Here is a 24,026-nt window from a genome sequence, read left to right on the forward strand (position 1 = left end):
ACCGTGGAATTTCTGATAAATTTATTCTTTGCCATAGAATGGGACTTGACACAAGACAAATGCATGTTTGACCTCATTCAGTAGATTTAGTTAACCGGGTACCAAACGGTGGTCATCATTGAAGAATTTATGTATTGTACTACAAATAAGGGTCCAGAGGTAACCTGTAAATTGTATTTGTGTGGCGAGAGATCTGAGTTTACCTGGGCCTAATCTGAGATTTACAGGGGTTCAGCGGTCTCCAATAGGATTCTTTTGAGAATCACAACTAGGAGAAACATGAGCTAACAAAGATGAATTGAGTATGCCTGAGTGGATAGTAGTACTCAGATACAGCTTTGAAATCAACTCTTAATCATCACTGTTAATATAATCGTTTGCTTCCATTCATCCAATGACGTGTCAAAAGATGCTTATGGCATTTTAGGTACATTGCACCAGTACTGGAGATCAGTACACTGATTTTAACACACATTTTCTCTGTGTGTGGCACATGCATGGTGTAGCCAGGGATAGCCATTGGAGGTGCTTGCTAGGCCGTAAGGTCCTAGTTCCCTGTCTTTATGAACTCTTAAATATGGATGTTGTTGCTGCTGTGATTTATGTATTAGAGTTAAGACAGCTGAAATAACACTTTTCTTGTTGCTGGCTGATGGCCAGATCCGGTAAGGGGAATTGGGGGTTGGGGAGCACTGGCAGCTGGCAGGAACTTTGTTGCTCCCAAGTACAGTCCAACTAATCCAATAAAATGTTTTGGTGTACAGAAAGTGCAAGACACTGTGTTAAGGACTACAGAGGGGAATTAATTTATATTAGCTGAGATCCCTGCCTTCCAAAAATGTACATCTACAGAGGAGCTAAGGAGACAACTTAAGATAGCCTATGATCCTTATTGTGGAATGGTACAAACAAGTCTTATAAAAGTTGAGAGGAATATGTGCAGATCATTTCCAGCTGGAGTGATCATAGTAGGTAGGTCTTTTCACCTAGGATTTTTAAATTACATTTATTTACATTTGGCACTAAAGCAAGGATTCCCAAGCATTTTATGCATGTTACACATGCACAGCAAATTACAACTAGAAACCAAAACTCTTGTCCCTACATTTTACATGGTATTCCTATAGTAATTAATTATGTATTGAAGTTTCATCTGCCAAAAGGAAACTTTGATTCTCCAGAGTTTCTAAGAACTTAATTCTTAAAGAAAATTTTCTTTACTCTGTAGCAAGAAAAATTTTAAGTTTGTACTGGGTTGCTTTGGTTATAGAACTAATGAAACCTGAGTAATAGTTTGTCATTTCAAGGCTTTTCTTCTACAGCCGAAGTTTGCACTTTTATATACTCAACTATCTTATAAACGTATGCCCTCAGTTACACAAATAGTTTAATTAGAATATATTAATGAACTAGAATGAATTAGAATATATTAATGTAAATTTGTTCCATTGATCGCTAGAGAAATGTTTAATAAATGGTTTGTCATTATCATAACTTTTATCAAATCATGAAGGGTGACATTATTACTTTAATATGATAATCCATTGGTGGTACTTGTACTAAAGTCTGTAAGTGAAGAATGTCAGATAGATAACCAGATACCTTTAATTCCTAGACTTTATAACCTGAGCCTTAGTATAGTTAAATTGCTGTCAGGCTCTTGCCCTCAATCCCCAATTGAAGTAGACACTTAAGCATTGAGAGTCTGCTTTTGCTGCACTATAAAGGAATGCCTCCCCCCCCCCCGCCCCCCCGCCAAATATCCAACTCACAGAACTGGAATTCTACCACCACACCCATTTCTCCCACTATTAACATTGAGCAGTGGGTCTTTGGTCAACCAGAATAACTGTGGGGTCACCCACTGTTAATGTTCTTGAGAAGTTGAATTTAATCTAGACATCTAAATTCCCCTGAAAAAACTTACTTTTAAGTGTTCTGTGACCTACGGATTTTTATAAAAAATGATTGGGAAGGAGGTGAGAAATGGCATGAATTTAGAGCTGTCAAGGAAATTTTTGAATGGATAAAATTAATTCTTAAGGCTTATTGTTTTTGAAAGAAATTCAAGACTATGCTGTTACCTTTTTTTCCTTATAAATTAAGTGGAACAATTCATGAAAATAACTTTGCAGGAGACCGTTATTGGTGACATGCTGCAAAAGTATGATAGTAACTTGATACCTTTTCTGTTCTAGCCCTTTATTTGTGTCTCTAGCATTGTGTGATGCAGTAGATAAGAAGTATAATACAAGCCACGTATGTAACTTTAGATTTACAGGTGAATATTTTAAACATGTGAAATTAATTTTAATAATTTAATCCAGTACATACAAAAATACCATTCTTTTGACATAAAGTGTAACACGCCACTTCTTTTTTTTTTTTTTTTTTTTTTTTTTTGCTGTACGCGGGCCTCTCACTGCTGTGGCCTCTCCCGTTGCGGAGCACAGGCTCCGGACACACAGGCCCCGCGGCCATGGCTCGCGGGCCCAGCCGCTCCGCGGCATGTGGGATCCTCCGGGATCGGGGCACGAACCCGTGTCCCCTGCATCGGCAGGCGGACTCTCAACCACTGCGCCACCAGGGAGGCCCACGCCACTTCTTAATTCACACTAGCCACATTTCAACTGCTTGGTAGCCACATGTAGCTAGTAGCTCTTGTCCTGGACATTGCAGGTCTAGTTTTCTGTTTGTTTAAGAAAAAATATTAAATGTTACCCTTGGTGGGGGAGGGACAGAATTTGAGGAAGAGAAACTTATAGGTCATTTGAGAAATGGGAGATGGGGAGATGCATTTTTCACAGCCATTGATTTACCTTTAGATCACATGGTAAGTTCACAGGCCTTCCTCAGAAAAGAAAAAAAATCTCAAATAACCTAACCCTACCACCTGAAAGAATTAGAAAAAGAAGAACAAACAAAACCTAAAGGCAGCAGAAAGAGGAAATAATAAAGATCAGAGAGGAAATAGAGATTTAAAAAACAATAGAAAAAGTCAACAAAACCTAGAGCTGGTTCTTTGAAAGGGTAAACAAAATTGACAAACCTGTGGCCAGACTCACCTAGACCATATGGTAAAAACTCATACAACCAAGTCCTTCATTTATGTAGTATATTATGTTTTCCTAATGTTCTGTTATCCATTGATGAATAGCTCTCATGACGGAGAAAGAGAAGGGTCTTAGCTTTCTATTATTTGGTTTCCATTTGGTTGAAAAGAGAAAGATGCTTCAGAAATAACTGCACTAATGTAGTTCTTCAGATGCCTTGTGTAAGAAGTTGTTTTATACTCCTTCTCACATTGTCCCACATTATATATCCTTTGTCTTGGGAGATATCCTTTGTTTCTATTTGGACATTTTTATGTGTATATGGATTTAGATAAATTTAGTAGTCTCTTTTTTTAGTGTCTGTAATCATAAAACAAGGGGCCTTTTGTTAGTTTCTAATAGCCAGGAGTTGATATATTATATGTGGGCACAAAGTGCATAGTTTTTAAAACTTATTAAAATGCAGATTTTTCATTGCCCACTGCAGAGAGATAAAGGTAGGACCATTGCTTTGTCCAGCAGGTGGTCCTTGATGACCTTTTTAGGCAGTTTCATCAGTAGTGATAGAAACCCATATTTCAGGGTGACAGTAGGTGGTGAGGAAGCAGAGAGAGCAGTTTCTAGAGACCGTATGGGTGAAGGAAAGGGAAGAGCATGCTTGAAGGAATAACGGGGTCTGAGAAAGACTGATTTTGGATTATGAAGACCTGAGAAGTATTGATTGACAGAATGGAGGAACCTGTAGAGGGGCAGGATTGAAAGTTTAATTGAGAAGGGAAAGGATAGAGAGATGGATAAATGATAAAGGTGAGTCACTTGGCTTTTTTTCTGAAATTCTTCTTTTATCACTGTATCAAGATGTCACACCTCAATCTTAAATGTAGTTTTCCCTCTAGAATCACAGTGAGTCAATCTGTTGCATTTCTTTATGTTACACAGTATCAAAACTTTACACAGTATCCTTCCCAGGCCCTGATAGTGTTAGTGGGCTTAAGCATTAATTCATATTAAAACATTTGGGGTTTGCAGAAGTTGTCAGGGTATTATGCAAGAGTTGTTAGAGTATTATTCTCGGGATGTAATTAGTCACTTATAAAATTTTCCTGAATGGGAAGCCCCCTTGTTAATAGACATAAGGAAAATCATCTGTTGCAGTGACTCTTGATTTTACTTGATTCTGTAAGCCTCTAACATTATAGATATTATTTGGATATATCAAAAAATAACAACATAAATCTTATTCCTTATCTCTGTAAAGGATTTTATTTGTCTAAAGAATTATTTGTAGTTTGAAATGGAAGTTTCATTTTGTCCTAAAATAAAGGCATACTGTGATGTTTGAGAGAGCCACTGAATCTAATTTTCTCTTTACTGTTCCACTGATCTGATTGATTAGATTCAGTTATTGAAAAGTGGGCTGGAGTGTTATTCTCCTAGGGCAGTGTTATTTTACTTTATAAAATAGGGTTTGTGTCTTAAGAATAAATATGTGTTTGTCCTTCAGTCTCCTTTTCCAGTCTGGAGAAATGGCTTGAAAATGTTTGCTTTGCTACCTAAAAATGCAAAGAATTTTTATGCTATTGTTTAGAAAGTAATACACATAAAAAGATAATACACATGACTATGTGCTCATTTACAAAAAATAAGACAACACAGCAGTACAGTAGTGAAGTTCACTCCCCATGAACCTTACCTCCCCACCCCATCTCTTCTCCCTTCAGCCTAGGGCTTATTGCTGTTTACAGGTAGATGTTTATCCTTCCACACCATTTTCGTGCATATATGTTATATTTTATACAAATATAAACAAGCTGGGGAGGTTGTTGGATTTTGCTTTTTATATAAATGAGATCTTGATATTGTTTTACAACATGCTTTCTTATTGTTGTTTTTGTTCACTGAACATATCTTGGTGCCTTGTCAGTTTCAGTGTGAATAGGTCCGCTTCATTCTTCTTAAACTGTGTTGTGTTCCACAGTATAGATTTCATATGTATTTACCACTTCTTAGGTTTAGTTCATTTTCCTTTTTTAAAAAATCATTATAAACTTATCATTGAACATCTGAATTGAAGCATCTTTGTATACACATTTGGGTATTTTGATGGGATAGCACGAAACAACATTGATAAACTTCCAGAAGCATAGCCAAGTCCTAACACTGGTGAACAGCTTAAGAATAGTACCACCTTCTTCCCCTTTCTCTGTGGGTCTTAGGACAGTGCTGCCACATTGTTTGCTCTGATGGATTTTCATCAGTCTTAACAACTGTCCAGCAAAATTACCGTTTTTGTGTGTTTTTGAAATGGGCTCTTGGGGAAGCGACTGCCTCCCATTATCTCCTTAGCTAACATTTCTGTTTGTCTTTTTGGCATTGTCCTAGTCACTCTAGAACACTTTCTGCTCTCTACTGATGTATCCTTCTCTGCCATTTCTGGACCTCCCCACTTAGCTGCTTTCCTATTGTACACAAATAGTGCCCTTGTATGCCCTTTGACAGCCTGAAAGTCACTCAAGGAGGCCTCAGGTTGTGCCTTTGTATAATCAGCTAAATTGTGTTAGCATTAAACATATTCCTCTATTTGCTTTCCTTCCACTTTTAAGGAATTTTTATATAACGTAACGTGCTCACCATTAGCTGTGCTAAGCATTTTTTAGTTTATTAAATCCAAAATGCTTTGTAAATCCAAGCAAATACAATGTAACTTCTTTTAGTTACTATTTGGGGGATTACAAGGAGATGGATACATTAAAATATGTCTAAGTTATTGGCGTATTTGATTTCTTTATCCCTTGACACAATTCACTTTCTTCCTTCTAATTCCCAAAACTTTGAGGCAGGATCAGATGCATGCAGTTTCTTCGTATTAAGTGTACTCTCAAGTCACATTTCTTAAGATACTATTATGGCCATTTGAGAATTTGGTTAGAATGCTGGTTCTCAACCTGGCTGCCTTTTAAAAATATTTATGGTTAAGGGTGGGGTTCAGTGGTCATTTATAAAAACTCCCCAGGTGATTTTAGGGTACAGTCTAGGTTGAGATCACTGAGTTACAAGCAATGCTGAAAGAGTTTTTATAATTAAAAAAAATTTTTATATATAAAAAATGAGCCTTAGATTAGGTAGTTCCACTGGTGACATCCTGGGGAAGGTGAAGCCTGTGGCTAGTTTAATCTGCAGATTAGGACAAGATAATGCATTTAACTTTCATGTGATGCTGTGTCCCTCTGTACTGTAGCCTTGTATTAGTTTCCTAGGGCTGCTGTAACAAATTACCATAAACTACATTGCTTAAAAGGACAGAAATTTATTCTCTTACAGTTCTAGAGGCTAGAAATTGGAAATCAGAGTGTTGGTAGGGGCATGCTCTCTGAAGGCCCTAAGGGAGGATCCTTCCTTGCCTCTTCCTAGCTTCTGGTGGTTGCCAGCAATCATTGACATTCCTTGGCTCGTAGATGATCACTCTGATCTTTGCCTCTTTCATAATGTGGCACTATCTTCTCTGTGTCTGTATCCAAATTTCCCTCCTTTTATAAAGACACCAGCCATTGTATTAGAGCCCATCCTACTTGATTACATCTGCAAAGATCCTATTTCCAAATAAGGTCACATTCACAGGCACCAGGGATTAGGACTAAAGCGTATCTTTTGGGGGGGACACAGTTCAACCTACAACAGGCCTCATGCCCAGTAACCACCTACGCATCCAGTAAGGGAGTCACTGATCATAAGAGGAAACGAGTAAGTGATAATATGAAATTATTAAAGTTTATACTCACCACAAGGGGAGAAGCCTTCAGAATCTGTGTTCTACTGATAAAGGATTAGTTAAAATATGAAAGCCTGGGAAACTCTTTCCCCTTGATTTTTTTATTTTTTATCTTATTTTTTGGCCATACTGCACAGCATGCAGGATCTTAGTTCCCCACCAGGGATCGAACCCATGCCCCCTGCAAGTGGCAACATGGAGTCTTAACCAGTGGACCGCCAGGGAAGTCCCCCCTTGATTTGTTTTTTTGTGGTTTTTAAATTTTATTTATTTATTTATATTTGGCGGTGTTGCATCTTCGTTACTGTGCACGGGCTTTCTCTAGTTGTGGCGAGCAGGGACTACTCTTCGTTGTGGTGCGCAGGCTTCTCATTGCGGTGGCTTCTCTTGTTGGGGAGCACGGGCTCTAGGAGCAAGAGCTTCAGTAGTTGTGGCACGAGGGCTCAGTAGTTGTGGTGCATGGGCATAGTTGCTCCATGGCATGTGGGATATTCCCGGAGCAGGGCTCGAACCCATGTCCCCTGCATTGACAGGCAGATTCTTAACCACTGTGCCACCAGGGAAGTCTCCCCCGCCCCACCCCCCACCTTGATTTTTAATTTTACTGTTTTCTCTAAAACCTTACCCTCTCTGGACAATACTATAGGTTATCTGTCAAGAGTTCTAAACAGTTTCTATCCTGCAGCTTCTCTGCGATTTTTTGTCACTGTTTTCGATAAAGTGTTCCAGCCTTGTGCTTGTTCATCAGAATCACCTGTGACTGCAGAGATTCTGAACGTACAGTGTAGAGCTGGGGAATCTGTACTTTGAACAGTATTCCAGGTGGTCCTTATACCTGGGTATAAGGTATACGGAAACACAGGTATACGGAATGATAAGGCAGTTATCCATCACTGTACCATCTCAGTGGTTTGATCTTTGAAGGTGATCATTGGTTCTTATCTGACAACCATCAGAATCACCTGGGAACCATTTAAAACTACAAATGCTTGGGTTCAGCCTCAGAGATTCTAATTCAGTAGGGGAAACTTTTTTTTTTTTTTTTTTTAATAAAGCTTCCTAGGTGATTCTAATAACCAGCCAGGTTTGAAGACCAGACCACTGATGTAGTACAAAGGTAAAGTATTTGGAGTCAGTAGGTCTGGATTTAAATCTTGGTCCTTTCACTTTTAAATCTTAGGAACTTGGGCAAAAGGATTAAAGTTCTACTTTGGTGTTTTTGAAATGAGACCACTTACAAGGTGGATGTTCCTAGTAATTCCTTGTCAGCCTACAATCAGATGAAGAAAACTGGTGAATATTTCTCAGAGTAAAACTGGAAAGTCTGATATTCTACCATACTTTTTTTTATGGATTAAGTAATAATATTTGGGATAATATCAAATTAATATTGTAACTGGATGTGAGCTTTTAATTTCTTGTTTCATTATTAAGCATACTGCTCCTGAATGAACTACCTTTCTTTTTTCTTTAAGATCTGATTATCATGGACCTGCGACAGTTTCTTACATGCCTGTCCCTGTGCACAGCCTTTGCCTTGAGCAAGCCCACGGAAAAGAAGGACCGTGTACACCATGAGCCTCAGCTCAGTGACAAAGTTCACAATGATGCTCAGAGTTTTGATTATGACCATGATGCCTTCTTGGGTGCTGAAGAAGCAAAAACCTTTGATCAGCTGACACCAGAAGAGAGCAAGGAAAGACTTGGGTAAGGTGCCAGCTCTCAGGGAGCTAGTTAGAATAATGACATTTCTTTATAAATCAACTCATTCTTTTTTTCTCTTTTGGCTCAGTCACTCAGTAAAGCTGTATTGAACTACATCTTCTGAAAACTAACCATAGAATTGCTACCACTAAAATTTAATTAAGCGCTTTCCTGCATTTCTCCATTGAATAATAGTTTTTACCTCGTTCTACAAAGCAAAGTCATTTATGCATAGAATTGCCACATACTATAGGACTCAGCTTAAACTGCATCATCTTGACCCCAAAGGAACATTACATGGGGATTTTCTCAAACCTGTTGCTTTTAATTTTTAAAAACTATCTGGGACCTATTTATTACTGACCATACCAAGTCTTTGAGTGGATAATAAACTGCAAATTAGACTCCTGGACTGACTAATTTCTGTAGAGTTATGGTTTCCAAGGATGTCCTTCACCCTCTTTGGTTTCACTGTCAGATATTTGCTTAACCAAAAACCAAACCAAACCAACCTTGCCTTTTTTTTTTTAATGTGGACCATTTTTAAAGTCTTTATTGAATTTGTTACAGTAGTGCTTCTATTTTATGTTTTGGTATTTTGGCCGTGAGGCACGTGGGATCTTAGCTCCCTGACCAGGGATCGAACCTGCACCCCCTGCATTGGAAGGCGATGTCTTAACTGCTGGACCGCCAGGGAAGTCCCTCAACCTTGCCTTTTAGAAGGTTGTAATAAGCAGTGGTCTTAATGTCAGAGCATGTGTTGCTATTTCAGTAACAGCTGGGCCGTAGTCAGGTTCTGTGGCTCTCTCAGCAGGCATCTTTTTTTTAAAGAGTTGATTTGGTATAATTCCAGTTGATTATTTCTGAGGATCTGAGAATGTCTTTTTTAGCTCTTTCAAAGCCTTGCTTTTTAAGGAAATGCAGGTTAATTCAGTGAACATTTTCTCCTCAATGAAAGGCTACCATTGGTGTAACTTTCTGAACTATATTCAAGAGATTTGTCTGAAAAGTTATACCACATAGGAATTTCCAAAAATATTTTGCCCATGGATAGTGCTGTGATTAGAAGACGTTATAAGATTTGCTTTGGGTGGTACTTCAAAATAAATTTATTCTTTCAACGGGTTTTCTGCTAACTGAAGGATATAATATTTTATTCTTAAACACTCACAGAAACAATCAAAAGATTTTGCTGTGTAGAATGAGAAACTCCTAAAACATTTGAAAGTAGATAGAGAAAATAGAAATTTATCAAAGAGTTAGTCTTCTGTTAGGTTGTTTTTCTAACTTTGAGGGACCATGCTCACTTTTAATTTTAATCTTATAACTGTGCTAACATTCCAGGCTGAAAATAGGGATGCATGAGGGCGTTCTCAGTCTTCGTGTCTTGCATAACATGCATGTCCAGCCTACATTTTGGTCTGCACATGTCTCTGTGCAGAATTACTGTTAAATAATGAAGGGCCCTTAGGTTTGGTGTCAATCTGGGTGTTCTGGCTCTGTGTAGTTACTGGAATAGCTCTGCTAACAGTCTTCAGTAGAGAGAAAATGTTTCTTTTTGTCATCAGTAAATATCAAAAGTTCAACACATGAGCGACTCCATATTTGATTAGAATAAGATGGTTAAAATCATGTTTTTCATGGAATGTATGAATGAACCAAGTACAATTTTCTTCTCCCAAATTGGGAGATAATGGCAAATATTTCCAGTTTATAAGGTGATGTACTGTTGCAAGCAAGAATTCCAGGTGAACTTTTTTTTTCTTTTAACTTACTGTGGCATTTCTAAACATTATTTGGTACGTGACTATACGTCAGAGGTTGGGAACAACAGATTCCCCCTTTCCATCTATCTAGGAGGCCAGTAATTATTAGGAGATAAGATCATTGTCTATACGTCTAGTTGCAAAAATTCACTACTGTTTTTAAATCCTTAGTTATAATACCTAAAAGACTTCAGGAAGCACTTAAAAACAATTTTAATATCCAGTTTTTTGTTCCTTTTTCTTATGAAGAATGTTGACAGATAGAAGATTTTTTCTTGTGTATGTATTCTCAACCCCACCTCCAAGAAGTCTACATATACTTAATTTTCATTTATGTGTCCTTCAAACGATTATTTATTTTGAGGTGGTGGTCCTTAATAAAGTTTTCACCCTTGATATAGTTGCTGTAGAAATGAACTAGAGCAGTTCATCATCCTTTTTTGGGTCACAAGCCCAGTCCCTGTGGCAGTCTAGTGAAAGCTAAGGGAAAGTGCATACATATGAATATATATAAAATTTTGCATGCTGAAAATTTCTGGAATATTTTGAACCCTCCTGGAGCCCATTTATTGACCCAGTTCTTAAAAAATCAAAGGATTTGTTTGATGCCTTTTGAAATGTAGACGCATATGTTACCTCTTAGAAATAATATAAGATCCACTAGGTACATTGTGTCTGTCCTGGAGTGAGTGCTTATTTAGTGGCATCATGGATCTGTAGGGTTCTCCAGTGTCATAGAAATATAACACCATTAGCTTCATAAATTTACACAGGCTTTCAGAGATCAGAGTTTAGAGCTTCATGCCTAAAATAGGACATGCCCACTTCCAATGTACTTTCACAACTGCCTGCAGGCTGGATAGCTAGCAAGATAAGGATGGCTTTTTTATTTTTAAATGGTTTTGTGGTTATTTTTGTTGTTTTTAAAATATGTGACAGACCATATGTGGCCCACAAAGTGAAAATTTCTTCTTATCTGTCCTTTTTCAGAAAAAGTTTGCTAACCTCTGATTTAGACCATTTGGGATATTTCTGTTGGGATGAATAGAATGGCATTTAGCCAACTTCATTAGGAAAAGCCCATCTTAAACAGTCATATGCCTTTTTTATCTGAGTGTTCCTTCTCTTTAGGCTGTTTTTAATAGTTTAAAATTTTCTTTCGGGAATAAGTACCTTGCCCTTTTTTTCTTAATGGTACAGTGGCAATCTTGGTAGCCAGTACCTTTTGGACACAAACTGGATCCCATTATAGATAATGCAGAAGTTTGGGGGCGGTTAAAACTTAATTTATTAATATTGTTAAAATTCTACAGGTTCAAGTTGCAAAAAATTTTTGTCCCGTGTCCATGTAGATAGAGGAGGATATTTGAGGTGACTTCCTACTGCTTTACCTTTTAACATTTTAGAGCAAAAGCTGTAAGATTCTCTGAAGGAAAATGCTTGTTAATTATAAGATTTAAGTAATAGACAATCATGGCTAACAGCATGTCAATATCAAGACGAATTTGTGTTGCTTGTATTCTGTGATTCTAATCACTTTCCAGTGTTGTATTCATGAGTTGAATACAAACTGGAGAAAAACATTATTTGCTACCAAATGACAGTCTTTTTCAATCCTACAAATAATAGAGCATAGGAGTATGCCAAGATTTCAATTCCATTAGAAGTTGTTGGGGTTTTTTCTTTGTTTTGTTTTTTTGGCCGCACTGTGCGGCATGCCAGATCTTAGTTCCCCACCAGGGATCGAACCTGTGCCCACTGCAGTGGAAGCACAGTGTCTTAACCACTGGACCGCCAGGGAAGTCCCCCACTGGAAGTTTTGATTTAAAGTTCTTGTGACTTTACATAGGCTGTCTTAGCTTCTATAAGTAAGTGACTGCATCTTTAAACAGAAGTTTTCATATCATGCACATATTTTGAAATCCTTAAATAAATCATTTTTTAAAATGTCTGTCATTAACATAACAGATCTAGAAGAAAGAAACTCATGGAGGGCAAAGTATATTGATTCTTTAGCTTTGTAGTTTTGCTTTATCACCTGCACCCTAACCCTCTCAGCTTATTAACATTCTCATAATGAGGGATATACATTCTTACCACATTACTTCTTCAGAGCTCTCTGGTTTTGTGGTTATATGTAAAAATCCATTTCAACATAGTGTATAATAAACTGCTAGTCATTTTTTAAAATAAGCATGCTTCTGTCTCTGTGTACCTGTTTGGGGGTTTTAAAAAAAGTAATCTTGACTTTAGGTATAAGTGATCCTGGAACTATATTTGATATCTTTATATTTTTAACAGAAGTGTTTTGGGTTTTTTTTTTTAAACACAGCTGAATTTTTTTAAAGTCTGGTTTAAATTTTTGAATTTTTAGAAAACCAAGTCAGTGGTTGTGATTGTTTACCCAGAAATTGAGATTCTCGTAAAATCAATAAAGAAAAAGTATAAAGATTTGCGTGTTGTTTGATACTAAGAGTGGAGAACCCAGATAGGAATGGATATTCACTCCTGAATTCTGACCATCGGCTGAAACCTACCTCTAAAGGGATAGTCCGGATTCACTTTTGAATCCAAGCACACCAGCCATGGACTGTGCTTGCCTTGTCTGGATGGCTCATTTCAGACCAGCAACAGGCACTTAAGAGAAAAATTTTCAATGGCCTGTCTGGCAGTTTTGTTTTGGAAACAATTTTTATTTCCATGCTTTAGCTCTGGGCAACACCTGTGGCCACAGCACGCACCTGGCTAAGTCCAGAGCCTAGTGTCCTTTTAACCTCTTGCTGGATTTCTCTGCATTTTCTACAGAAAGATTGTAAGTAAAATAGATGGCGACAAGGACGGGTTTGTCACTGTGGATGAGCTCAAAGACTGGATTAAATTTGCACAAAAGCGCTGGATTTACGAGGATGTAGAGCGACAGTGGAAGGGGCATGACCTCAATGAGGACGGCCTCGTTTCCTGGGAAGAGTATAAAAATGCCACCTACGGCTACGTTTTAGGTAGGTCCCTACTATCTGGGGGAAAAAGCTTTGTGGAGCCGGCACCTTGAAACGTAACTGTTTTGTCTTGTAGAATGATTGTAGATAAAATAGACGCGGATAAAGATGGGTTTGTGACGGAGGGGGAGCTGAAATCCTGGATTAAGCACGCCCAGAAGAAATACATATATGACAATGTTGAAAACCAATGGCAGGAGTTTGATTTGAATCAAGACGGCTTAATCTCCTGGGATGAGTACAGAAACGTGACTTATGGCACTTACCTGGGTAAGGGGCAAGATGTCAGCCTGGCAGAGACCATGGTCTTGAGTCAAAGAAACAAATGGGTCACACAGTGAAGGAAAGGAAGAAATTATGCTTATCTGAGATAGTTTGATGCTGAGCTGATTCTCCTTCCCTGTATTAATTTTGAATTTGTATATTATGTATTTTTTAAATTTGTTTTATTTTGGTTTTCTAAGGTCTGACATCTTTTACATCATTAGCATTTCAGATATATTTCCCCATTTTTTCTTGCTGTCATCCCTCAGAGAGACCAGTTTTGTAGTAGATCTTGTTTAAAAGGCTGCATTGTTCCAACAATGCAAAGCAAGAGGCTTTGAGATGTCTCAAAGCCTGACATGGTCACATTAAAGTGTTGGACCTGAAATTCAAACCAAATTAGATTTCTTTGTAACTGGTGAGAATAGAAGGAAAATTACTGTTTTCCCTTAATAAAATAAAGATCAAATATAATAGCTTTCCTTGATGAAATTTAACTATTTCAGTATGTCTGCTTAGTGTAGTTTAGAAATGAATTATTTCCCATTTGTGTTCTCTGGCACATGAGTTTATCAGCCTGCTTTGCAAATGCTTCAAGGCAAATAAATGTGACTTTGATTGCTTTCTGTTGATTTGGTAGCTTGTATGCTTGGGCCACCCATTAGTAATTTTCTTTTACTTATTACACTTGCCTGCTGTTGAATGCTAGGTGGCGATCTTACTGAGTTGATGACTTAGGGTGTTTTTGTTAGTGAGATTCCTCTATTGCACATGGTTACAGTTTGAGGCAAGAATGTATAAATGTTACTTCTTGCATTTTTATTCTGGAAATTAAGTAAATTTCTGGGTTAAAGCAGGCATTCTCCATCACCGACTAACAAGCAGTAAGTGTATGATGGTCTGTTTCCCCCACTGGATAGCCAGCTGTCCCTGTTAATTACAGGACTGCATGCATTTCTGTTGAACAGATTTTTATTTCTGTATCAGGCTTGTTCTCATTCCTAAGACTAGAGTGGCAGTCTCTCTCTACGCTTGACACTTACCCAAGAACCAAACATATCCTTCACCCAATTAAAAACACGTGTATTAAAAAGTGAGTGCAGATAGAGAGGCATCCATGCTTCTTGCTCTCTGGCTGAGACCCAACACCCTCCTGATTTATTTGGAATTAATTATAAATGTAAAGCAGTGGGTAGGCTATTGGTGATCTCAATAGAATGGTGTGTTAATAAATCTCAGCTCAGACCTAGTCACTCACTTGCTGTCCAGAATGAATCTTAAACTCTTTGTATGATTATGTGCATAAAAATCTGTTGAGAGCTTTGTTGCCTCACAGGGCAAATGATTCAATGTAATGGGTATTTCTACTGACTGAGACTGCATAAGCTGAAGCTCTGGCTGGAGAAACAATGTCTTTATAAGGCATCTTTCCCTGGAGTCCTGTGGCTGGACAGTGCTCGGGGTAATGAGGTGCCTTACAAAAGTGCTGAGGAGTTTTTGTGAAAGCGTGTTCTTGGTTCAGCTGAGTTCAGGTATAAATCATTTTAGCTTTTAGTCTGCTTTCCACAAAAGGAACATTAACCCTGTCTCTGCCACAAATGAAATATGAGATACTACGATCCACCCTGCCTATACCAAAACTAGATCAAGAGCCTACCCAGGCCAGATAGCCCAGTAAACTGGTGCTTAAGACAGATAATGGCACTCTGAGCAGTGATGATACGCACATGAGTTTAGTCATTAAATATAAAGTTTTAAAGCTTCCTTTTTCATCCTTATATATGTGCATGTTATCGGGCTACTTGATTCCAGTCACCATGTTTTAATTAAGGAGGAGAGAAGGGCTCTTAGCTAAGAATCTACTCTTAATATATAAGTTGTCTTCTGTTATCTTTCTTATTTATGTTACATAGTTTGTACTGAAGCTTTATTTGTTGAGAGGAAATGACTTAGTATTTGAGAAAGATCGTACTTTCCTTAAATTCTTTGTCTCTAACCTGTTACGGCTTTGAGTATACACGTATAGGGTCTGCAAAGCCTCGCGATTCAGTCAACTATCTCACTGAATTTTGACACTCAACAAAGAATGAAACTTCAAGTTGCTCACCTCTCAAAATAAAGCAGTAGTTTATTGTTGTTGTTTTTGACTGTGCTTGAAGTATGGAAAGATTGAACTACAGTATCGAAAGTCAGCATGTAATGTTACTAAGGGACCCTGTGGGTCATGTTTATAAAACTAGTGCTGTATCTTTTAAAAAATTTGACCAATATGTTGTAGGAACAATCATTTCTTACCTTTAATATGGTGTCTTTTCCTTTCAGAATATCTTCACATGTTACCTTATTAGGTCCATACAGCAACTCAGATTGAAAAGTTTTTTTTTTTCCTTTTCTGCCATTAAGTCCACATTTTTTCAACTTAAAGAAACAAAATTTCATTTTTCTAGAATCTTACGGAGAGACTAAATAACTACTGCTTGTGCAGTTCAACATCCTAACAGATGGATAAATCCAAATTTAATTTGGTTGTAATCTAATATTTATCTTTTGTAACAGCTTTATTGAAGTATAACTGACATACGATACACTGCACGTATTTAAAATGCACAATTGATGAGTTTTGACAGATGTATGTATCAGTGAGCTCAGCACTACAATCGAAATAAATGAACATTTCCATCACCCCCAACAGTTTCCTTGTGTCCCTTTATAATCCTCAAGGCAACCACTGATCTGTTTTCTGTAACTCGAGTTTATTTGCATTTTCTAGAATTTTACAAAAATTGGGGAGGGGGGGTAGTGAACAGTATTTGTATATCATGGTATATTTCTGAGTTGGCTTAAGAAACTAAAGTGTGACCATTCAAAGTGGTGTTGTTCTGGTACTTGAATCCAGATGGCCTATAATGGGATAGAAGGCCTTTGATGTCTGGCTTCTTTTGGGAGCGGTTGGGGGGTGCTGCATTGCGTGGCTTGTGGGATTTTAGTTCTGCCGACCAGGGATTGAACCCAGGCCCCCGGCAGTGAGAGCTCGGAGTCCTAACCACTGGACTTCCGGGAAATTCCTGATATCTGGCTTTTTAATGAGAACCTAATGTTTAATCAACATAGCAATGGCTAACATTTATTAAAAGCCAACTCTGTGCCAGGCACTGTTCTAGCACTTCTATTTATTTGCTTATTTAGCCTCATAACAATCCTATGAGGCCAGCACTGTTATTATCTCCATTTTACAGATGAGTAAATTGAAGTACAGTCAAGTTGCTTGCCCAAGGTCACATGGCTAAGAAGTGGTAGAGTTAGGATTCAAACTCAGTATGACTTTAGAACCACCGCTGCCCCTTGGATATATCTAGAAAACTCAAGCTCTTTGGTTGCCCCAAGAGCAGTGACAGTGAAGCATTACATAACGGATTACACAGTCCAGGAGCCAGGGTTCCATGTTGAATGGCAAGCATTTACATTCAACTCAGACCTGATTTTGAGGTCTTTGATTACCAAAACTGAATGTCTTTATACGGCTGCGATTTTACCTGAGTAATCAAGAGTTAATTCTTCAGTGCTTGGTTTATCTTTCTTGGAAATTGATTCCCCATACATTTTCATGTTTTCTGGAAGTCTTTTAAGATTTGACCTAAATTTTTCTTTTCTAGATGATCCAGACCCTGATGATGGATTTAACTATAAACAGATGATGGTTAGAGATGAGCGGAGGTTTAAAATGGCAGACAAGGATGGAGACCTCATTGCCACAAAGGAGGAATTCACAGCTTTCCTGCACCCTGAGGAGTATGACTACATGAAGGATATAGTAGTACAGGTGGGTGGGGTGAGAGCAAGGATTCTCAGTGGAAACTTTCTCTTTTTGTTACTTAACGCTTTCCTCTTTAGCCTTTCCTCTGTATTTAGAAGAATGACTTGCTATACAAGTGCTGGCCAGATTGAGTCCAAGCTCTGTCACTCTGTTTTTCTGTGATCTCGATGGTGCTTTAGGCTTTCTGTTTAGTATGACAATATGTACCATCAGATTATGTATTTTGCCATTCATTGGTGGCTTCATACTGTAAGCATGAGGGGAAATCCTATTTTTTAAAATATCAGGCACTGAGTAATGACAATGATACTAAAGAATTTTCACAGAAGGCAGTTACTGATAAAACATAGACTATAGCTGTAGATGTACTCACTGGTCACATCTCCTGTTAGAGTTAAGCATGACTAGGGCTACCAGATCATCATGGGCTTCATGGGGTAATTCACTATTAAGTGTTCCTTCAAGAAGACTGTTGGTTATTTTAAGCTGAAGCATAAAAAATTGATAATATTTTACCATTCTTTCAGCTAGAAAAACCACAATTTCCTATGGATTAACCATACCCACACACATCTACATAAATGTGTGTGTGTGTGTGTGTGTGTGTGTGTGTGTGTGTGTGTGTATTTTAATGAATGACAAGTAATTGCCTAAACTAACTCATCCAGATACTAAGTCTAATTACTCTCTTCTGTTTAGGAAACAATGGAAGATATAGATAAGAATGCTGATGGTTTCATTGATCTGGAGGAGTATATTGGTAAGTCTATTTCTAGTGTTTTTCTTAGAAGAAGCTGAGAAGCTTTGGAAGATACGTTCACCAATAGAAACAATTTACCCCATGGGTCAACTCTTAGCACATCATTAAGTCAGACCAACATAAGGAATAGGGGGTCATGATAAAGTGTCTGTAGCAGCACTGGCAAATCAAAATGTAAATGTGAGCCACATATATAATTTTAACTTTTCTAGTAGCCACATCAAAAACAATAAAAAGAAACATGAAATTTATTTCAATAGTGTATTTTATTTAGCCTAAGATTCCAAAATACTATAATTTCAACATGTTATCAATATAAATCATTGAGGTTTTTTTTTTTCTACAAATCTTCAAAAGTTTATTTTACACTATAGCACATTTCAGTTTGGACCAGTCACATTGGCCAGTGGCTACTGTAGTGGACAGCACTGAAATAGTGCATCCCAGATGCCCTGTGGAATTGACAGTAAGGAGTTGCAGGGAGCCTAGACTGGCATTAGGAAACGGAAATAGAACAAAAGAGACAGTTGGGTGACTAAGAGCTGTTGATTCCTCTTAGTCTTTCCTTTTCGCTGTATTCTATTCATGTTTTCTGTCTAGGTTCTCTAATTTGTTTCCTTTCGTCTTTTTTAAAAAATCACTCCTTTCTGCCATTTTTCCTTTTAGTTGTCTGGTTTTGTTTTCTTTTCCTTTTTGTTTTCTTTTTTGAGCACACCTCGGCTTGTGGGATCTTAGTTCCCTGACCAAGGATTGAACCGTTGCCCTCAGCAATGAAAGCTCGGAGTCCTAACCACTGGCCTGCCAGGGAATTCCCAGTTGTCTGTTTTATTTTAGATGCTACTATACCTTCAAGTTGTCTGTTTATTTTATTTTATTTTTTATTTTTATTTTTATTTTTTATTTTTTGCGGTATGCGGGCCTCTCACTGTTGTGGCCTCTCCCGTTGCGGAGCACAGGCTCCGGATGCGCAGGCTCAGCGGCCATGGCTCACGGGCCCAGCCGCTCCACGGCATATGGGATCCTCCCGGACCGGGGCACGAACCCGTATCCCCTGCATCGGCAGGCGGACTCTCAACCACTGCGCCACCAGGGAGGCCCTGTCTGTTTATTTTAGATGCTATACCTTTCTCTCAAGTAAAGCTTTTTTTTTTTTTTTTTTTTTTTTTTTGGCCATACCGTGCAGCATGTGGGATCTTAGTTCTCCAACCAGGGATCGAACCCGTGCCCCCTGCAGTGGAAGTGCAGAGTCTTAACCATTGGACTTCCAGGGAAGTCCCTAAAGCTATTTTTATTATCCTCAAAATAATTTCAAGATTTTCCCATTGCTTTAAAAAAAGGAGCTGCCTCTTACCCAGTAGTTGAGCAAATTGTTTCACAATTAGTGTGATGGAAATTAGCATAAGTAAAGGAGAAGAGATGGAAGATACTACAAATGTCTTTGTTACAAATGTCATTCCATTTTAAAAGATATTAGATAATTTTATATTTCCAATTATTATTTTTACTCATAGTAACTTAATTCTAGTGCACCACTGGTTTTGTGTTTCTTAAGACAATTTGTTTTTATGCTTCTAATCTTTACCTGGAATGTTTATTTTAAGTGTGAAAGGGAGACTTAAGCCCTTACCTCTATGCCTGTATGTCACTTCAGCCCATTGAACAAGTCACTCCTTTACTCAAATTTTGTCTAATTATACCTGCTATTTATTTTCTAGAGTTATTCCAGTTGAATTACTCCTTGAATACTCTTTTCTTCTAAGACTCCATGATGTACTTTGAGAGGGGTGAGCAGTGGGAAGATGGAATTTTTTTCCAAAATGACTTTTTTAGTGGAATTCATCAGCACAGTGGAAATAAACGTCTGGTGCATTTACTGAGCCCATTTCAAAGTCGGCTATTTCTTTTTTTTAATATTTTATCTTTTAATTCTTGGTTTTTGCCATTTTATCACCATTGCTAAAACGGAGGAGCTCATTTTGAACCTCTTGAGAGGAATTAAGTTTTATAACGGTTAAGTACCATCATTTATCAAGCATTGGGGCCAAATAAAGAGATACTTCTATCTCCCTCCCATCATATAGATCAATTGTTTCTTGAAACTACTAAAACTATCAACTGTGTGTGTATGACTTTGTTTTGCAAATCATCAACTAATGCAAACACTTTTACATCTTGGGTGCTGGGCTTTGTAAAGCTAAAAAGTCTCCCAAACAGTATCTTCCAGTTTCTAGGGTATGCTAGTTTCTGCCCTGTTGAGGAGAAAGATCAAAAAGAAACAAATGGTCTTTGCCTCTTACATTTAGCATTAATAAGTCCCCAGAGTTATACTGTTGAACCATTTAAATTTATTATACAGCATTGCAAGCATACACAAAATTAAATAGAATAGTATAATGAATCCCCCGTACTTAACGCCCAGTCCCAGCAGCCATCAACCCATGGCCAATCCTTTTAAATCCATATCCACGTCTTACCTCCTTTATTATTTTGAAGTAAATCCCAATCAGCATCTCATTTCATCTGTAAACATTTGGTTATATCTCTCTTAAGATACATATGTATCTCTAAAAATTTTTAAATAAAATCTCAAAAAATTAGTAATTCCTTAGTATCATTATATAGGTTGAATTTTTTTTATTTGTATTTGTTTGTTTGTTTGTTTTTGGCCATGTTGGGTCTTCATTTCTGTGCGAGGGCTTTCTCTAGTTGGAGTGAGCGGGGGCCACTCCTCATCGCGGTGCGCGGGCCTCTCACTGTCGCGGCCTCTCTTGTTGCGGAGCACAGGCTCCAGACGCGCAGGCTCAGTAGTTGTGGCTCACAGGCCTAGTTGCTCCACGGCATGTGGGATCCTCCCAGACCAGGGCTCGAACCCGTGTCCCCTGCATTAGCAGGTAGATTCTCAACCGCTGTGCCACCAGGGAAGCCCAGGTTGAATTTTTTAATAGAAAATTAAATAGTATTAATTCTTATCCTTACTCTTCTAGCTTTAAGATGCAGGTACATTATGTTGTATATTCTAGCTTCTATTAAAAGCATGTCTTTCAGGAAATTCCCTGGTGGTCCAGTGGTTAGGACTCGGCACTTTCACTGTGGGGGCCGGGTTTGACCCCTGGTTGGGGAACTAAGATCCCGAATGCCGTGTGGTGTGGCCAAATTAAAAGAAAGAAAGAAAGAAAAATATGTCTTTTAAACACATGTTTTCCTAACAACGTGTGTTTCCTAATATGCACATATTCCCTAATTCAGAATTTCCCAATCTGTATACAGTGAAAGGTCTCCCTGACCCTCAGGACAGCTAGAGCAGGGTGCTGGCCAGTGGATCATACAAATACTGTGTTTTCTTTTTTTTTTCTTTTTTTTTGCGGTACGTGGGCCTCTCACTGTTGTGGCCTCTCCTGTTGCGGAGCACAGGCTCCGGACGCACAGGCTCAGCGGCCATGTCTTATGGGCCCAGCTGCTCCGCGGCATGTGGGATCTTCCCGGAACGGGGCACGAACCCGTGTCCCCTGCATCGGCAGGCAGACTCTCAACCACTGCGCCACCAGGGAAGCCCCAAATACTGTGTTTTCTGAATGTGCTGTAACATGAAAAAAGAATTGGCAAGACCTGCTCTGAGACTCCCAATTTGTGTTTAAGACAGAAAGGAGTAGTTCTACTCTTAACCCTCAAGTTCAGGAAGATGACAGTGCCAACTGTAAAATGCTGGAAATAGTAAAATTTAATAACAAGTTTGATGTCCTTTATTCAAGGGAAAACAATCCATGGACTGGGGGAGTCAAGTACCTCACAAGCAGTAGAGCATTCTTCCTAGGGGGTTTTGGGCAAGAGCAGGCTTTATAAAACATTAAAGGGGCAACTTGGATGCAGGACATGATTGGCTAGGAAGTCAGGGATTTCCTTATAAAGATAGCAGGTCATCTTTTCTAAGGGTAAGGTAAGTTGACTGAAGCTGAGCTGGAGGGTTGTGATTGATATATGTTAGGTTTTCTTGGCAGTGTGGGCTGACTTAGGTTTAGATTTGTGGCATGGGCCGGGCCACTGGGGCAGCCTCCATTTTATGGGTCCCAACATACAAATTACTTTTATCACAAGTAAATAACTCTTTAGAAGTTACTTAGACTTATATTAGGTGTGTTCCCATACCTTACATGAAATGCACGTACACTTACTTTGATATAGTATAATTTAGGAGTCTTCAGACTTTCACTCAGGTAATTCCTAAAAAAATACTGACAGTAGCTAAGCCCGTGCGCCACAACTACTGAGCCTGCACTCTAGAGCCTGCGAGCCACAACTACTGAGCCCGTTTGCTGCAGCTACGGAAGCCCATGCACCTAGAGCCTGTGCTTCACAACAAGAGAAGCCACTGCAATGAGAAGCCCGTGCACCGCAACGAAGAGTAGCTCCTGCTCGCCGCATCTAGAGAAACTCCACGCGCAGCAACAAAGACCCAACGCAGCCAAAAAAAAAAAAAATTTTTTTTTAAATACTTAAAAAAAAAAAATTAAAGTATACTCTGTAATTGGTTGGTGGACAGTTTGACTTACAGACCTCTCAAGTTTTCTTGAGGATTTAAAACCACATCTTTCTAAAACTAGTGGTCGGGTTAATTAGTAGTGAAATGGAATGTAGGGAACAACTATCTTATGAAAGTTGGTCTTTACCTTTCTTTTTATTTATTTTTTTAAAAAGAAATTTATTTATTTTTGTCTGTGTTGGGTCTTCATTGCTGCACGGGCTTTCTCTGGTTGCAACGAGCAGGGGCTACTCTTCGTTGTGGTGCACAGGCTTCTCATTGTGGTGGCTTCTCTCATTGCGGAGCACGGGCTCTAGGCACGTGGGCTTCAGTAGTTGTGGCCCCCAGCTCAGTAGTTGTGGCACACATGGGCTTAGTTGCTCCGCAGCATGTGGGATCTTCCTGGACCAGGGATTGATTGTCCCCTGTATTGGCAGGCGGATTCTTAACTACTGCTCCACTAGGGAAGTCCTGGTCTTCACCTTTCTTGAGGCTAGTCATCTCCCTTTGTTTCTGCATTTTTTTAAAGGATTCTCTTTGCTCTCATATCATTCAAGACCAACAGCTGGAAATATTTTTGTTGCAAGATCAATAATCACACATCAGGAAAACGCCTTGCTTCTTAAGGTCTATCTGACCTAAAATACCCTTATAACTGCTATTAGGTTCCAAACTGATGAAGGAGGAAAAAGGGTCAGGTCAGATTTGTATGGGGCAGTCTTTGAGAAAAGACAAACTCATCTTTTGTCTGGATGTGTATTCACACAGGTGACATGTACAGCCATGATGGAAATGCTGATGAGCCAGAATGGGTAAAGACTGAGAGAGAACAATTTGTTGAGTTTCGAGATAAGAACCATGATGGGAAGATGGATAAGGAAGAGACCAAAGACTGGATCCTTCCCTCAGACTATGATCATGCAGAGGCAGAAGCCAGGCACCTAGTCTACGAATCCGACCAAAACAAGGTAAGTCTGTCCAGGTCCAAACAATCTATCAGTGATCGAAGTCTGTTTCTAGGGTATTGCCTAAACAATTCCTGTCGAGGCACATAGAGCATTTAAGGTCTTAATTAGTTTGAGTCTTGCTGTGGGTCTAAAGTTGGCGATTGAAAACGTACAGGGCAGTGCTAGCTCTCTGATCTCATTTTAGAAATCCTTTTGCCCAATGTTCCCAGCACTGGAGAAATTTAGGCCTCAGAAAGAGCCTCTGGATATAGCCTGTGCCCAGCGTGCATCATCTGCTATCTTTGGAACCTCAAGAAATCTTCTTTGCTTTTTTGTTGTTATTTCCTTTGTTCTTTTATCTTTTACAGGCTCATTTTGCCTACTCAAAGCTGGTTGTTTCCTTCTTAAATCAAGTATGCTTTTTAAAATTAAGTCAT

At 38.6% G+C, this 24,026-nt stretch overlaps 1 protein-coding gene across 2 annotated transcripts in view; it reads left to right on the forward strand.

Annotated features, from left to right (window-relative positions):
- The window catches only part of CALU (calumenin), a 28,749-nt gene that overhangs the window by 1,118 nt on the left and 3,605 nt on the right, over positions 1–24,026 (forward strand). The window contains exons 2-6 of one of the 2 annotated variants that reach the window (XM_060107551.1): positions 8,298–8,529; positions 13,098–13,291; positions 17,206–17,372; positions 18,066–18,126; positions 23,411–23,610. In XM_060107551.1, coding sequence (XP_059963534.1) covers positions 8,309–8,529; positions 13,098–13,291; positions 17,206–17,372; positions 18,066–18,126; positions 23,411–23,610 — 843 coding nt within the window. In that variant the 5' untranslated portion in view covers positions 8,298–8,308. Of the gene's footprint in view, positions 1–8,297; positions 8,530–13,097; positions 13,292–13,364; positions 13,559–17,205; positions 17,373–18,065; positions 18,127–23,410; positions 23,611–24,026 lie in introns of both variants that reach the window. The other variant, XM_060107552.1, reaches the window with a different exon arrangement.

Source organism: Mesoplodon densirostris, chromosome 9 (genome assembly GCF_025265405.1).
Source record: "Mesoplodon densirostris isolate mMesDen1 chromosome 9, mMesDen1 primary haplotype, whole genome shotgun sequence".
Classification (NCBI taxonomy): domain Eukaryota; kingdom Metazoa; phylum Chordata; class Mammalia; order Artiodactyla; family Ziphiidae; genus Mesoplodon; species Mesoplodon densirostris.